Below are 16,194 nucleotides of genomic sequence, written 5' to 3'. Positions count from 1 at the left end.
CATAGGATTCCACCTTTGGGATGATGTCTTCTTTAGCATACTCATCAAATATCTTTGAACTGCATGGAGGTAGGGCACTGATAAGTGCTGAGCCATCAATGATGACTGCATCTCCGCTTGGTTCTCTGTCTGGGATGTTCACTTGCGCTTCAAGAATTTCAGCCAGCTGTGACTTCAAATTTTTTTGAAGTTTTTTTTTTTCTTCAAAATTTGGATTTTCAAATGGCCAATCAGGCATAGTTGATCAGAAAGCCCTGCAGTACAGAAATGCCAAATTTGATGCTTGTATCATAATTTGCACGATTTTCTACTATATACTACACTATTCTTACGGTCTCTGAGAATATTTCGTGTTTATAATTTTGAATAAGATTTATCTCTCCATAAACATCCTTTCTCTTCCATATACATTCAAGGTAATGTTGAAAGTTCATGGTCTCTTTTAATACACTCTTCTTTAGACCTTTAAGTTTCTTTTCACATTTGAACTCATTTAATCCTCTCGTTAAGTATTTATTAGCATATGCCTTTGATCTAACACCTACAAATTCACTTAGTATCTCTTCACCTAATTCATCTTTAAATTTTCCAACAACCTTTTTATTCTTATTTGAAAAGATCAGGCTTTTAGGATCATAATTACTTGTATCATAAATATCTTCATCTTCTTTCATATCTTTATAAACATCATCTGGAGTTATCTCGAGTATGAAGCTATCCATATCCATAGATAGCAATACAATATTCTCACCATATCTTTTCTTTAGATTATTATAAAGGTAATCATACATTAAATACTTTGAATGATCTAAAACAGATGTTCCCACATAAATCGGTTTATCTATCTTTATGCTCTCTTTATTCAAATGAACAGCATGCAAATTATCTGCAAATATTTCTACTCTTTTAAAGCTTGGTTTATTTATCAACTTCTCCACCTGCTCCCAAGTTGTAACAAGTCTTACATTTTGGCTATTCCTTATATTTTCCATTGTTTTACCAAATACAGGATTATTCATGAACTTATAAAAGTCCTTCTCAAAATCATTATTAGCCTTTGTTCTCGATTATAATCAATATATTGACCTAACCAATGACTTTGACTCAGCTTTAGTAACCTCTGTACCTTTTTAACTTGTAGTCCTGCTTCCATAAATTGCTTTAGATTTATTTGATGTAAAACGTACTTCTCTTTATCAAACAATGTTGTTAGTAATTTTGTTGTCAGAATATATTTAAACTCATTTGAAGAACTAAAGAAATGTTGTTGATAACCACCGAATAGCTCTTGATTGGGGATCTCTTTTTCAGCTCCATAAGGAAGGTCTTTATGTTTGTTATGAAGTTTTCTAGGATAGTTTAAATCTACTTCAAAATAATACCCACAATCCCGTTTATCGAAATCTTCTTGACTTGTGGAGATTATATCATCGAAGATAGATTTGAACTCATATTATTTTACCCATTTAAAATTACCATAGGGTTGAGATTCAGACATTGCCCAGCCATACAAGTTATTAGCATCAAAGTACATTAAGTAAGATGTGGGCTTATCAGATGAGAAGTCTGGAAGATATTTATTATTTGCTTTAGCATATCTCTTTGAACAAACTTGTGAAATTCCTTTTCTTTTAGCCTGTTAAAATAATGCAGTGGTAGTTCATTAATGCACCCAATTTAGATATATGTATATCTATATATAAGTATATATTCTGAATAGTTGTGTGTGTTGGTCTTTTATGCAATCCTCAATCGCTGGAACAGAATGAGTTGAAAACTAGTGGTTGTAGTGGAGAGGGTTGTTTCAAAAAAGAAAAAAATACCAACATGGAGCTGATACTCTAGGTTCCCTGCCTTTTAGGTGGCATGAGGAATAGATCTGTGTAATTTGAAAGCTAAATCTTGGACGGTTTTCGAAATATCACAAACACGAGCCAAGTTACCGAGATGGCTGCTGTGGCCACAGAATTCAGCCAATCACAGGAATAATCTTATTATGTTGAGATAATATCATGAGGAATAGATATCTGCAATATGAAAGATATATGTTCAACGGTTTTTGAAATATCGCGTACACAAAAGAACATGGACAGATTATCGGTCGGTTGCATGGAGCTCATTTAATGTCCCCCGTCTCTGATCTTGTCGGAGGGGCGGGGGACAAAAAGTGAATAGTTAGGGGGGAGGGTACGGAGGCCAATTATCTTTCTGTAAATGTCTGTCATATTGTGCCGCTCCCTGTGGGATGATTATTGCAAGTCATGCTGTCTGTAATTCGGGGAAAATGATCCCATGCATAAGTTCCGGATCTTTGCGAGTTTTGAATTTTTTTTTTAATCCACTTCATTCCCCTTCCTGAAGTGATTTGTGGTGTTTGCATTCATACAGCCCAAGCTCATCTCCCACCATGCCAGAGATACGTCTGAAGCACATTGTATCATGCAGCAGCGAGGACTCGGTAAGAAAACATGAGCAAGAACTGTATATATTGTTTTTTTCATTTCCTATTCTGTCAAGTGCACTTCATTTCCCAGACACAAACTAAAATTTAAAATCTTTTCCCTTATCTTATTTCCTCTATCATAGGCAAACTGGGCTGAGTTTTTCCGTGGATTTAGAACTAGCTTGGGTAGTCAACTGTGGACTCTGTTCTCGATTTTGAATCGAGTTATTTGCTCAGCTGACTCAGCCATTCCTTTCAACCCAGTTTAATGAAAGTCGTTCATGTGTGATTGCTATGGACTTGCATCAGTATGTCTGGAGAATCTTTGTTTGTCATTTTGCGAATGTACCTCTTTATATGATTTTTTTTTTACACTTGAGTGATGCATAAATAATCTCTTTTCCACTGTTGCACGTAGATGTCACACAGATAGCATAATTCCTGTTATGTACTAAATATATCAAATTAAGGCTTTATAAAGGTTGCTGGCTCACTAAAATCTAAATTGACCAATGAATTATACGGTAAATGGCCACATCAAAAACAATTTATTTTCTCAAACTTTTCATGAATTTGCATTAGCTCGCTTTAAATATTGTTAGGTCCAGTGGGTAGGAGTGATTGTTTAAAATGCCTTAACCATATGGGAATTCCGTACTTTGTATAACCTTTTAAGACATGTATTATCATATTTTTCAGTGTACAAGTCAATACTTTTTTTCCCCAGAAGTCCGGGCCTCAACTTGTACTTAGAATTGACTTATCTGTGGTTTAAGACGTTGACTTGCATAAATGAAAAAAATTTGCAAGGTGTGATATTTTCTGAAATAAATTGTACAAATGTTAATTTAAAACGCACGACAGCAAGTTTCCACTTCATGTCTTGGATGCGTTCCTGGAAAGTGCGACGTTAAGCAAAACAATGTTAAGCAGGCGAGATATTCTCATAGACATAGTGTTATATTGTGGGGAATGTGTTCCCACGGCAAATTTTTTGTCACCTTAACGTCACTTTAACCTCACTTAACTACATATTGGAGACAAACAATAAAACAAGCCGGTAGGCGACATGGCTGCTCGCTCTAGATGGAAAGCTGGCCGATGCGACTTGCCGATATTCATGTACATGCTATCAATCAATTTAGTACAATAAATATGATTATCACAGCCCTCTTAGTTTGCGCCCAGAAGCCCGCCTTGTGAAATTTCAGGCATGCTTCCAAAGAGACTCTAATAAATGGCAGCCCTGGTTATTCCATTTATCTATTCGCTAAAGTTTATATTTTTTATATGATGCTGTAAGACATTCTCCTTGGGAACAAAAAAACAGGTCCCTCGGAGGTCCAGTTTTCGGAGGTATTGTTTTTTTTTGTACAGTCCACAATAAGTTTACGATGTACGATAAAGTATTGTCGCGAATTCGCGCTCGCCGGTGTGCGAGCGGCCACGTAACTCGAATCACGGCACGTCGCCCACCGGACGGACAATTCCATCGTGACCCTCTCGGACTAACGCCGAGAACTAGTCACGGGTGGGCCTTTCGGCCTCACCACAATTGTGCCAATTGGCCCCCCGCGTGGGATCCCCCCCGCGTGGATCGGAAGTGGGCGTGTATCATTCCTGATCTGACCTTTCCTCGGAAAGGCCGCTTTTTGCACCCGCGGCTCAGCGCGCGTCCCGCACGAGGCCAGGACAGCCTGACGCTCGGTGCCCACAAGCAGTGCGGGAATGGCGGCAGAAGGAGGAGAGGTGAAGGTGGTGGAGGGTTTATTGTGGCGGTGACGGCCATGGCGACGCTTGAAATGGCGGTGATGCAATGTTTACGGGAGCGAGCCGTGACGCTAAAGGTCGTGGCTGTTGGCGTTGTTGTTGTTGTGAAGTGGCGTTGCGGTTGGTGGTTGTTGTGTGATGGCGGTTGAGACGTGGTTGGTTCAAAATAAAGGTAGAACAGAAAAACGGCTATCTTAAAGGGTCGCAGCCCGAATGAATCACATTTATTCCCTCTAAACAACGGGTTTGGGGCTAACTACACATGTACTTACAGAGATATCTCACCTACGGGACCTGAATGGTGGTTTGCGAATTTCTTCAACCACAACAGTATTTTAGCTGTTGCTAAGCTACCAAATTTCATTGGAATCGGTTGAGTGGTTTAGCCCCTAGGCTTGACCAAAGTTTTGCGGACAGACAGACAGATGGAAATGTCCAGAATAAGGGTGCTCTAAGAGCAGCCAAAAAATCAATGAAGAACATAAATTAAATACACAAATGGACAATTCATTTAACTGTTACAGAGGTACTCAACAAAATGTAGGAATGGGAGAGGGGTGGGTATGGAGTGAAGGGGTTACAGGGAGGGAGAGGTAGCCCTTCATGTCTTGGGCGGACTGTTGGCTGCTCTTAGAGCACCCTTATTCTGGACATTTCCATCTGTCTGTCTCTGTCCGCGAAACTTTGGTCAAGCCTAGGGGCTAAACCACTCAACCGATTCCAATGAAATTTGGTAGGTAGGACCAATATTTCTGGGAATCGTGTGCTTTCGAATATGGGACCCCGGCCCCTAGCAACGGCATAGCAACGGCCCTTTAAAGTGGTCAAAAATCGAAAAATAAAAAAATCGAAGCTTAGAGTTCTGTGTGCAATCTATATAGCTCCCTTCATGCCAATTTGCAGCCCTAACAAAAAATATTTGTAGGAGGAGATAGGTTTTGGGCGAGTACATGTCGAACATTTCATAAACGGTTAATTGTGAATATCTGGAAGAGAAAGAGTCTGATTTTGATGAAACTTGGGTGAAATGTGTACAATGTGGCTAGCATGTACACAATAATGAATGGTTGCTATGCACACCTCCGTTGCTTAGCAACAGCTAAAATACTTTATCGTACATCGTAAACTTATTGTGGACTGTACAAAAAAAAACCAATACCTCCGAAACTGGACCTCCGAGGGACCTGTTTTTTTGTGCCCAAGGAGAATGTCTTACAGCATCATATAAAAAAATAAAATGTTTTGCGAATAGAGAAATGGAATTACCAGGGCTGCCATTTATTAGAGTCTCTTTGGAAACATGCCTGAAATTTCACAAGGCGGGTTTCTGTGCGCAAACTAAGAGGGCTGTGATAATCATATTTATTGTGCAAAATGATTGATAGCATGTACATGAATATCGGAAAGTCGCGTCGGCCAGCTTTCCATCGAGAGCGAGCAGCCATGTCGCCTACCGGCTTGTTCAAATAATTTGTGGGTTTGGAAGGCAAAAGAGAGGTATGCCCAGAGCGATACAGCGCTGCCTTGCCGCTCGTCTTGATCGGTCTTTCAGATGAGTTGCGTGACAAATCTGGAATTGAGAAATCTCCGATGGAGCTATCAAACAGGCTGGGGTGAATCCGGAGTGTGATCAGATCACCAGGGATTAATGCGAATACTGTGCAGTATTTGTACAAAACAAATTTTGTGTTGAGAAAACCAAGAACTCTAATCAAGGCTGCAAAGCTATGTGGACAAACATTGAGTGCTCGTATTACAATGTGTCAGGTGGTAATTTCTATCTCACCTGGAATGTAGTTCCGGGGAGATTATGGGATGGCGTGTCGTCCATCCGTCCGTCCGTCCCTCCACAAACACTTGCAACTTCTCTGAAATTCTTCTTCTTCTTCTTCTTCCTCTTTCAGCTTGCTCCCGTTCGGGGTCGCCACAGCGGATCAGCCGTCTCCATTTTGCTCTATCCTCCACATCTTCAATTGACACTCCAACCACCCGCATGTCCGCCCTCACCGCATCCATGAACCTCTTCTTTGGCCTTCCTCTTCTCCTCCTGCCTGGCGTCTCCATCTTCAACATCCTTCTCCCGATATACTCCGTTTCCCTCCTGTGCACATGTCCAAACCATCTCAATCTCGCCTCTCTCACTTTGTCTCCAAACCGTCCTACCTGCGCTGTCCCTCTAATATACTCATTTCTTATCCTATCCATCCTCGTCACTCCCAACGAGAATCGCAGCATCTTTAACTCTGCCACCTCCAGCTCCGCTTCCTGTCTTATTGTTAGTGCCACCGCCTCCAAACCATACAACATAGCTGGTCTCACTACCGTCTTATATACTTTCCCCTTCACTCTTGCAGCTACCCTTCTGTCACAAATCACTCCTGCAACTCTTCTCCACCCACTCCATCCTGCCTGCACTCTCTTTTTCACTTCTCTCCCACACTCTCCGTTACTTTGGACAGTTGATCCCAAGTATTTAAACCAATCCACCTTCCCCACCTCAACTCCTTGCAACCGCACCATACCACCACCCTCCCTCTCATTTACGCACATGTACTCAGTCTTACTCCTACTGACTATCATTCCCCTTCTCTCCTGTGCGTACCTCCACCTCTCAAGGCTCGCTTCAGCCTGCTCCCTACTCTCCCTACAGATCATGATGTCATCCGCGAACATCATAGTCCATGGAGACTCCAGTCTGATCTCATCCGTCAACCTGTCCATCACCATTGCAAACAGGAAAACAGACTGTAATCGAGCAACTTCTCTGAAATTACACACACGATTTTGATGAAACTTGATCACAACCTTCATCACCCGCTATGCACTAAAGTTTCTTCACGGCATTAAAAATATCGGGGTCAAAGGGGTAGTGTTGGGGGAGGGGTGGGGAGGGTTGTCCCCCAAAGTATGCATTTGTTTTCTTCTCCGAAAGTACACACACAATTTCAATGAAACTAGAGCTCAATCTTCACCACCCTTGATGTACTAAAGTTTTTTTCACGACATTAAAAAAATCTGGGTCTAATGGTGTTTCCTTGGGGGGGGGGGGATTTCCCCCCAAAATATGTATTTGCTTTCTTCTCAGAATCTGCACACACAATTTCGATGAAACTTGAGCACAACCTTCATCACTTGTGATGTACTGAAGTGTATTCCCGACATTAAAAAATAAATCCATAGGTATTTACTTTCTTCTACATTACATATTTTGAAGCTCATTCACAGCTACCAGTGGTTCCCTGGTTTTCTTATCCAGCTACTACCGAGTGAGCACCAAGGGGTATTGCCCCTATTTATAACTTACCTGATATGTCGTTCCAACTAGGTTATGGGATGGCGCGGCGTCCGTCCGTCTGTCCATCCACAAACATTGGCAACTACTTTTCTGAAAATACACGTACGATTTTGATGAAACTTGACCACAGCCTTCATTACCCAGTATGCACCAAAGTTTGCTCATGGCATTAAAAAAAATCTGGCTCAAAAGGGGTGTTTGGGGCGGGGGAGGGGATTGCCCCCCAAAATAGGTATTTGCCTTCTTCTCAGAAACTACACACACAATTCCGATGAAACTTGACCACAACCTTCCGGTTCCGGTTTTGGAGCGGCGAGAGGTCTCCTTCGGGGCTCCCTGCTGACGTTCTCAAAGTTAAGTTTCCGGTTGTTATTTGTCCCGTTTTAACTGTTTAATTTTCTCACCTACATGTTACTGTGTGTTCCTAGTTCGGTTTTGTTTCAAAAATCGTGCTATTTTGTGAGTATTTTTGTCGACGTTCTTACCTGGTGTTTGAGGCCTACCGGTTCCACTCGGTGTTGAGATCGTTTTTTTTTGTTTGTTTTGTTTGTTTTTTCTCCCCATTCCCTTCAATTTCTATCCTCCCCATTACCTTCAATTTTCATCCTCCCCACTTTCCAAACATCCCCCATTCTCCCAACTAATCTCTTTCTTATCTCAAAAAAAAATAAAAAAATATATATATATATACACAACAACAACACGCTCACCTTCTCCCGATTCTGCTTCTTCTTCTTCCTCTTAACTTCCTCCTCGTCTTCTTCCTCGATTTTTTTTTTTCTACACTTCCATGACCTAATCTGTTGAACTCTCTCATACATTAATATTAACAACAAAAACGATCTTATAATACTTCATCTTCCTCTCTCACACATGTGGTACTCTTTACTGTTTCATAATGCACTACTCTTCTGCTATTTTAATAGATTGCTGTCATTTCGACCTCTCCTTCATGCCTTGCCTAAAAAATCCAACTATTACAGCGCTTCTTCTCTCCATTCTCTGAATTCGCCTTCATTGCATCCATCAAGAATTGTGTTAAATCGCATCTCTGACCTAAAACTTTTAAAAACCACAGTTTGCCATGGATGCTCGCTTTCCATCAACCATTCTTTTTTTCCAACTTCAGTGCCAACTCACCCCCCTCACCCCTCACTCTCACTCTCAAAGCAACCATCCCACTCTTCTCCCTCCAAGCCTCCCTCTCACCTCTCTCAAAAATTCCCCCTCACCTTTCTCCCACCTTTCATCCCCCTCACTCGTCCTTCTCTAAGTTGCCCCCCTCTCATCCACCAACCTGCCTCCCTCCACTGCCCTCTCACCTCCATCTCTTCACTCCACCTCCTCAAATCCTCAACTGCCTTCTTCCTTGTCTCTTGTCCCCCTCTCTCCCCCAGCACCACAGAGCCTTTTCTCCTCCTCATTCGGCCCCCTCCCCTCGCTATTCTGCAATACCCCACACTCTTTCAGCAACCCTCCTTACCTCCCCCCCTCGTCCCTTGTCCTACCCTCCCCCTCCACCTCCTGCACCTAAAGCCTCCTCCCCTACCTCTTTATTAAAAGTGTGGACCTCAAATATCCGGGGCTTTCGCTCAAACCTTTCAGATCTTTCCATACAGGTTGCCACTGACAAACCAGACATTATCTGCCTAACAGAAACTTTCCTCTCCCAAGACGTGTCTGACTCCCAAGTATCTCTCCCTGGTTACTCCCTCTTACGGTATGACAGACCTGAGCCTCGTCCTGGTGGAGGTGTTGCTCTCTCCATGCACTGCTCTCACTCCCCCACACCCCCAGGAATACCTCTGGCTTCGGCTTCCCCTCCACTCCCACCTCATGTTTAAATGTGTACTGTACCGTCCACCGAAGTGATGACTCCATCTACACCTCACTATCAGAAAACATGGACCATCTTCTATCTTCTCATCCTCTCTTCTCTCTTCCTCTTATGTGGTGACTTCAATTGTCATCACGCCAGTTGGCTAGGTGTGGGTACCTCTCTCACCTGCCATGGCACCTCAGCAAAAGCTTTCTGCGACTTATTGGGACTGACTCAATCGGTCAACTTCCCGACCCGGATCTCAACCAATGATTCCATCTCTTCTGGATCTGATTTTGACAAATTTCCCTGACAATATCTGCTGCTCTTCCTTCGCTCCAATTGGTTCTTCTGACCACGTCCTTGTTAAAGTGGACATCTCTCTGGCTGTTATCAGAGAACCACCTCACCGCCATCGAGTCTGGCATTTCACTCAAGCCGACTGGCAGGGTCTCCGAGCAGCCATCAAACTTACAGACTGGTCTCCTATCACTACTTTCTCAAACATCAACTCATCCTGGGAATTCTTTCAAAGAAACTTGCTCTCCCTCATGCACAGATTTATCCTGTCTCGTGTTCAGTTGTCTTACCCTTCCTCCCGCCCTTGGTTTACTGAAGCTTGTGGCGAGGCAGTTGTCCTGAAACAACTTGCCTTTGCCTCATGGAAAGCAAACCCAACTGAGGGCAATCTCAGTTCTTTCCACAAAGCTCAGAACAAGTGTGTATCTACCCTCAGGAGAGCCAGAAAACAACATCTTTCTCATCTCAAGTCTGAACTCTCAAACCTCTCTCCCTCCTCAAAATCCTGGTGGCGTTTAATCAAATCTGTTTCTGGTGTATGTTCCCCCTCCATCCCCTCCCTTACCTCAAATGGCCACACTGTTGATTCCACACGTGATAAAGCTGAATGTCTAAACTCGGTGTTTGCAGCTAAATCTTGTGTCCTAAACCCATCACTATCTCTACCCACTTTACCCAGTCGGACCCAACTGTCTCTGGACTCTGTATCCTTTTCTCCTGACAAGGTGGAGAGCTTGCTTTCAAACCTCGAGTCAGATTCTGCAACCGGTCCAGACGGCATCAGCCCACGTGTCCTCAAAGCCTGCTCTTCTGCTCTTGCTCACCCTCTCTCTGTTCTATTCACCCTCTCATTTGCCCAAGGTCATCTGCCATCTGCTTGGAAATCTGCTGACATCACTGCCCCACATAAAAAAGGTGCAAAAACAGATCCCTGTAACTACAGACCAATCAGCCTTCTCCCAATCATCAGCAAGGTTATGGAATCCATCATCGCTTCAGACATGAAATCCTTCCTCTTCTCCAATGGCTTGATTTCCAATCATCAATTTGGTTTCAGACAAGGTCACTCTACCCTGGATATGCTGCTTCTGCTCTCTCATCAATGGATGGAGGTCCTCAATGCCAGACAGGAAATCCGAGCCGTATCCCTGGACATATCACGTGCTTTTGACACAGTTTGGCACCCTGCACTACTCACCAAACTCTCTTCCCATGGTATTCAAGGCCATCTCCACTCATGGCTCGCAGACTTCCTCTCCTGTCGCAGTTAACGTGTGGCCCTAAATGGAGTTCTTTCATCCCCTCTTCCTGTGCAGGCTGGAGTTCCTCAGGGTAGCGTTCTGGGCCCTGTTCTTTTTCTGGTTTTCATCAATGATCTCTCGGACTCTCTGGAAAATCCTCTATTTCTCTTTGCCGATGAGTCCACCCTCTGCCATACCATCTGTCATCCCTCAGACCGGCAAGCAGCAGCTTCTTCGCTCACTGCAGATCTGGATAAAATCACAAACTGGTCCAACACGTGGAACATGTCTTTCAATCCAGACAAATCTCACACTCTCACTATGTCTCTTCGAAAGGACTGTTTAGAAACCCCCCCCCCCATCCACTTTCTCAACAATCCTCTGGAAGAAGTCTTTTCTTTCAAGCTTTTGGGTCTCACTATCTGCCATGACCTTTCCTGGGAAAGTCACATTTCCAACCTCGCCTCAAAAGCCAGTCGCCGACTGGGAATCCTCTGTCGTGCAAAGTCCTTCCTCGGCCCTCTTGAGCTCCTGACCACTTACAAAGCTTTTGTCCGTAGCCTGATGGAGTACTGCTCTCCCCTCTGGGCTGGTGCTCCTGCCTCCCACCTTTCTCGGCTTCACGCTGTCGAAACCAGGGCATTTAAGATCATCGGCATCTCCCGCAATGAAGCTGAGTCTTTGGGCCTCTCACTCAGTCACCGCAGGTTGGTCGGTGGTCTTTCTGTCTTCTACCGACTCCTCTCCAGCCTTGCCCCCCCTGCTCTCTCTGCGATTTGTCCCCACCACATTTCCACAGGGCGCTCAAGGTCCGCCAACAACCCCCTTCTGGTAAAACTACCAAAATCACGAATCACTACTCATCTTCACTCTTTCATTCCTCTTTTTTCCCGCCTTTGGAATAAACTTCCTCACTCTATTCTTTCCCATTCTTCCCTCCAGGCTTTCAAAACAGCTGTTCACCACCACCTCTTATCTTCCCCCATCCAAATCCTCGATCTTTTCTACCCCCGATAATCCACCCAAGCCCACTTCCTTCAATTCCCCTGCTTTCCTTCCTGTAATGTCCATCTTCTCTTCGCCATGTTCCCCGTGCCATCCCCATCCCTCTCCCTTCCACAGTTCACCTAATGTGTCTGTTCCCCACTGTTTTGTCCCTTCCACTCCCGCCCGTCTTGTCTCATGCCTCCTTGCTGTGAGTTGTGTGTTAGCTCTCATACGAGCCTCGACCAAGGTATACAAAAAAAAAAAAATAAAAAAAAAACCTTCATCACCCGTGATGTATCCAAGTTTATTCACGGCATTAAAAAACTAGAACGGGCACTCATAGAGCGCATACCTTCGCCGCCACTACTTTTTTTGTTCTTGGTATGAGTGTGGGGAACTGGTTTCATATGAATGGTCTTATGACACAAACCACATATCTATAATGTCATGACCACCCCCCCGACTTTCGGGGGCTACGGACTAAACAACAATCAACTCACGTCATTTTGGCGAGTCTTCACTTGCAAGCTCGGTGAATACAACGTTTCAACAAGAGAAGGTAATCTCGTTTGATGCTGGTTTCATGCAAATCGAATAAGAATTGACTGAGTTATGCCGAAAACCGCATATTTTTCAAGGGCGTGACCCCCCCCCCCCGACATTTTACCCCAACCGGTGACATGTGTTATGACGTCATTATGTCACAAGATTGGGCATTAAATTCTGAACATTTTGGTGCTGGGTTCATGTAAAGCGGACAAGAATTGACCACGTTATGACAAAAACCGCATATTTTTCAAGGTCGTGACCCCCCTGACCTTTGACTCCTAACCGGTAACAAGAGTATGGGCGTCATTGTGTCATATTGCATATCACAAGATGAGGCGTTGAATTCTGAACATTTTGGCGTTAGTTGCATGCAAATTGAATAAAAATTGACCGTGTTATCGTAAAAAGACGATTTTGACCTTTTCGTGACCTTGACCTTTGACCCGAACGATCCCAAAATCTAATCGAATGCTTCCTGGCTAATAACCAATCATCCCACCAAATTTCATGCAATTCGGTTTAATACTTTTTGAGTTATACGAATCACAAGATTACAAATAAATAAATAAATAAATAAATAAATAAATAAATACACGCCGACCAAAACATAACCTTTCGCAGAATGCGAAGGTAATCATTTTCTGAAGGGGTCTACGGAGCAAGTTTCTGGCGAGGGCAGGGGGGTGGGGCGTTGGGGGACGGGGGTTGTCCCCTAAAAGAGATATTTGCTCTCTTCTCAGAAACTACACAAACAATTGGCATGAAACTTGACCGCAACCTTCCTCACCCATGTCTTAACAAAGTTTGTTCACGGCATTAAAATATAATAATCCATAGATATTTACTTTCTTCTCCGTTACATATTTTGTAGGTCATCCATGCCTTCCAGTGGTTCCCTGATCTTCTTATCCAATCACTACCAGGTGAGTGTCCAGGCATAATACCCCTATTTTTTTTAAGGGTAGTGAACTGTGACAAAATGTACAGTAATGTGCTCTGAACCAGTGCTGATAATGATTCTGTTGCTTGTTTTTCATATATGATTGCAAACATGTTGTTATTCATTCCTAATTTATTCGAAAGGTTGTCTCACAAAGTAATTCAAAACATAGGGGAAATACCCCTGGGCGCTCACCTGGTAACGGCTCGTTAAGATAACCAGGGAACAGGTTGGTTAAGATATGAGATAAGGCTGGTTAAGTTAAGATAAGAGAAGAAAGTAAATAGCTTTGGATTTTTTTTTTTTAATGTTGCAAATAACCTTTGGTACATCATCTTTGTATTACTAAAACTCTAATCATATATATATATATATATATATATATATATATATATATATATATATATATATATATATATATATATATATATATATATATATATATATATATATATATACACATACATATACATATATATATATATATATATATATATATGTATATGTATGTATGTTCCCGAAATACAGCCAAAACGGTACACGATAGCGCAAAAATTTTCGGGCCACCTGACGCACCATTCGCCTGCGGTGTGCAGTATGAAGTGTTGTTCAAATTGGGCAACGAAAAAAATTATTAAAAAATCAATTCCTGATTCAGTCAAGTACTCTTCGGGAGTTTTGATCAATGCAAACAACCTCAGCGGTATAGTTTACTGGAGCTATCTTTTTTTTTCTTGAAATGATTTTTTTCATCAACCGCTGTCACAATGGGAACCCAACGGGTTCACGGGTCGTCTAGTGGGTGATAAAAGTTGTGGTCAAGTTTTATCAAAATTGTGTGTGCGGTTTCAGAGAAGAAAGCAAATACAGTCAACCCCCGCTTTATCGCGGTTCACCTATCGCTCCCAAGGGTTCATCGCGGGTTTTCCCTTGGAACGTAACTAATTTTTTCTGCGGATTCCCCCGGTATATCGCGGTAATAATGTATAAAATATAAATTATTTAAGCAATAAATTATAACGCGTGGTGCTCGACCAGTCACACAACGCACGAGACAAAGTTTCGCTTGTGAACTTCGAATATTTTCTCCGTTTTTTTTCTCCAAGCCCCACGATACCGCTCAAACGCCCTGCACCTTCTAAGGCTTCTGGCAAGGAACCGAAGTGCCAGAGGAAGGTCCTGACACTCCAGGAGAAGGTTAAGGTGCTCGATATGCTTCGGGAAGGAAAAATGTTTGCCACCGTTGGACGAGCACTGCTCATACCCAGCACCTCAAAACCGACCAGACCAGATGAGTCGATCTCCAGCACCTCAAACCCAATCACTGCCAAACCAACGAGATCAGACGAGTCGATCTCCGGTACCTCAAACCCAATCACTGCCAAACCGACCAGACCAGACGAGTCGATCTCCGGCACCTCAAACCCAATCACTCCCAAACCGACCAGACCAGAGGAGTCGATTTTTTTTTTTTTGGGGGGGGGGAGGCGTCCATTCATCGCGGATTTTCACTTAGCGCGGGGAGGTTTGGAACATAACCCCCGCGAGAAACGGGGGATTACTGTACATATTTTGGGGACAACCACCCCCCCTCCCCGTTGACCCTCTTACACCCCGATGAAATTTTTGATTTTTTTTTTTAATTGTGTGAACAATCTTTGGTACATCACGGGCGATGAAGGGGGCGGTCAAGTTTCATCGGAATTGTGTGTGTATTTTTTCAGAATAAAGCAAATACCTCTTTTGGATGGGAACCCCCCCCCCGCCTTAGACGCCCTAAGAGCCGGATTTTTTATGCCCTGAACAAACTTTGGTCCATTCATGGTGATGAACATTGTGGTAAAGTTTCATTGAAATCATATGCGTAGTTTCAGAGAAGAAGTTGAAAGTATTTGTGAACGGATGGATGGATGGACTGACAGACGGACGATGTGCCATCCCATAAGTTCCCCGGAACTGAGTTCCAGGTGAGCTAAAAATGGGAAAATTAGCCAATTCAACTTACCTGTATACTCCAAATCGACTTACAGGCCAAAAAATATGGTAAATGGATGTGGAAAAGAGTAAGTTGTCCGTTGTTTTGCTTGGTGATGGCTTCGTGGTTAGGGTGTTGAGCTTGGGATCCTTGAGTCCTGAGTTCAAATCCCACTTTATGTTTAATTAATACCAGGTGGGGTTGACTCAGCCTGTCATCCTTCTGAGGTTGGCAAAATGAGTACCAGCTTGCTGGGATGATTGATCCTTTTGAGTCCTGTGTCGGAGTGGCGACCCGTCCAGGATTGTGCCCAATAGCCCAGGAGACTGCTTCGGCAGCACCGATGCTCTGTACAGAGTATGGTCCTGATGGATGGATGGATGGATGGATGGATGGATGGATGGATGTCTGTCGTTGCTATGCCAAGGTGACATTGATGTCCAAAATAGTGGTAAGGTGTTATGTTTTTGTTTCCCATACTGTCCGGAATCAGGTGATGCCAGGTAAGTGTGGATGACATTAGATCGCAAAGAACAATGTGGGTTGGGACATGCTATTTTGTGGTTCTTTGATGCTGGCGAATAATGGTGAGGACTCCATGCCGTGCAGAGCCATTATTGGCTGCAAAGCACATGTTCATGTCGGGCTTCGATTGGTGGCAGTCTGTTGTTACCGTCATGCATACCACGGGCGCTCATTCGCTGGTGGGATGTGGGATGATCTACAGTCTATCTTTAGGGAAAAGGTGGGTGTAAGCAGGGAGCAAAGAAATATGTATGCAGAGCTGGAGAACTGAGCTCTCTCGCTCTCTCTCTCGCTCTCTCGCTCTCTCTCGCTCTCTCTCTCTCTCCCTCGCTCTCTCTCTCGCTCTCTCT

At 43.4% G+C, this 16,194-nt stretch overlaps 1 protein-coding gene across 1 annotated transcript in view; it reads left to right on the top strand.

Annotated features, from left to right (window-relative positions):
* The window catches only part of LOC147018942 (DNA repair protein XRCC1-like), a 70,305-nt gene that overhangs the window by 6,792 nt on the left and 47,319 nt on the right, over positions 1-16,194 (top strand). Inside the window, exon 2 of the mRNA XM_085899064.1 lies at positions 2,389-2,458. Coding sequence (XP_085755190.1) covers positions 2,408-2,458 — 51 coding nt within the window. The 5' untranslated portion in view covers positions 2,389-2,407. The remainder of the gene's footprint in view (positions 1-2,388; positions 2,459-16,194) is intronic.

The sequence above is a fragment of the Eptatretus burgeri genome, chromosome 10 (assembly GCF_056783735.1).
Source record: "Eptatretus burgeri isolate ZD-2024b chromosome 10, Ebu_testis_v1, whole genome shotgun sequence".
Lineage (NCBI taxonomy): Eukaryota > Metazoa > Chordata > Myxini > Myxiniformes > Myxinidae > Eptatretus > Eptatretus burgeri.
Note: the sequence above shows the minus strand (reverse complement) of the source record. Positions and strands in the feature narration are given on the sequence as shown.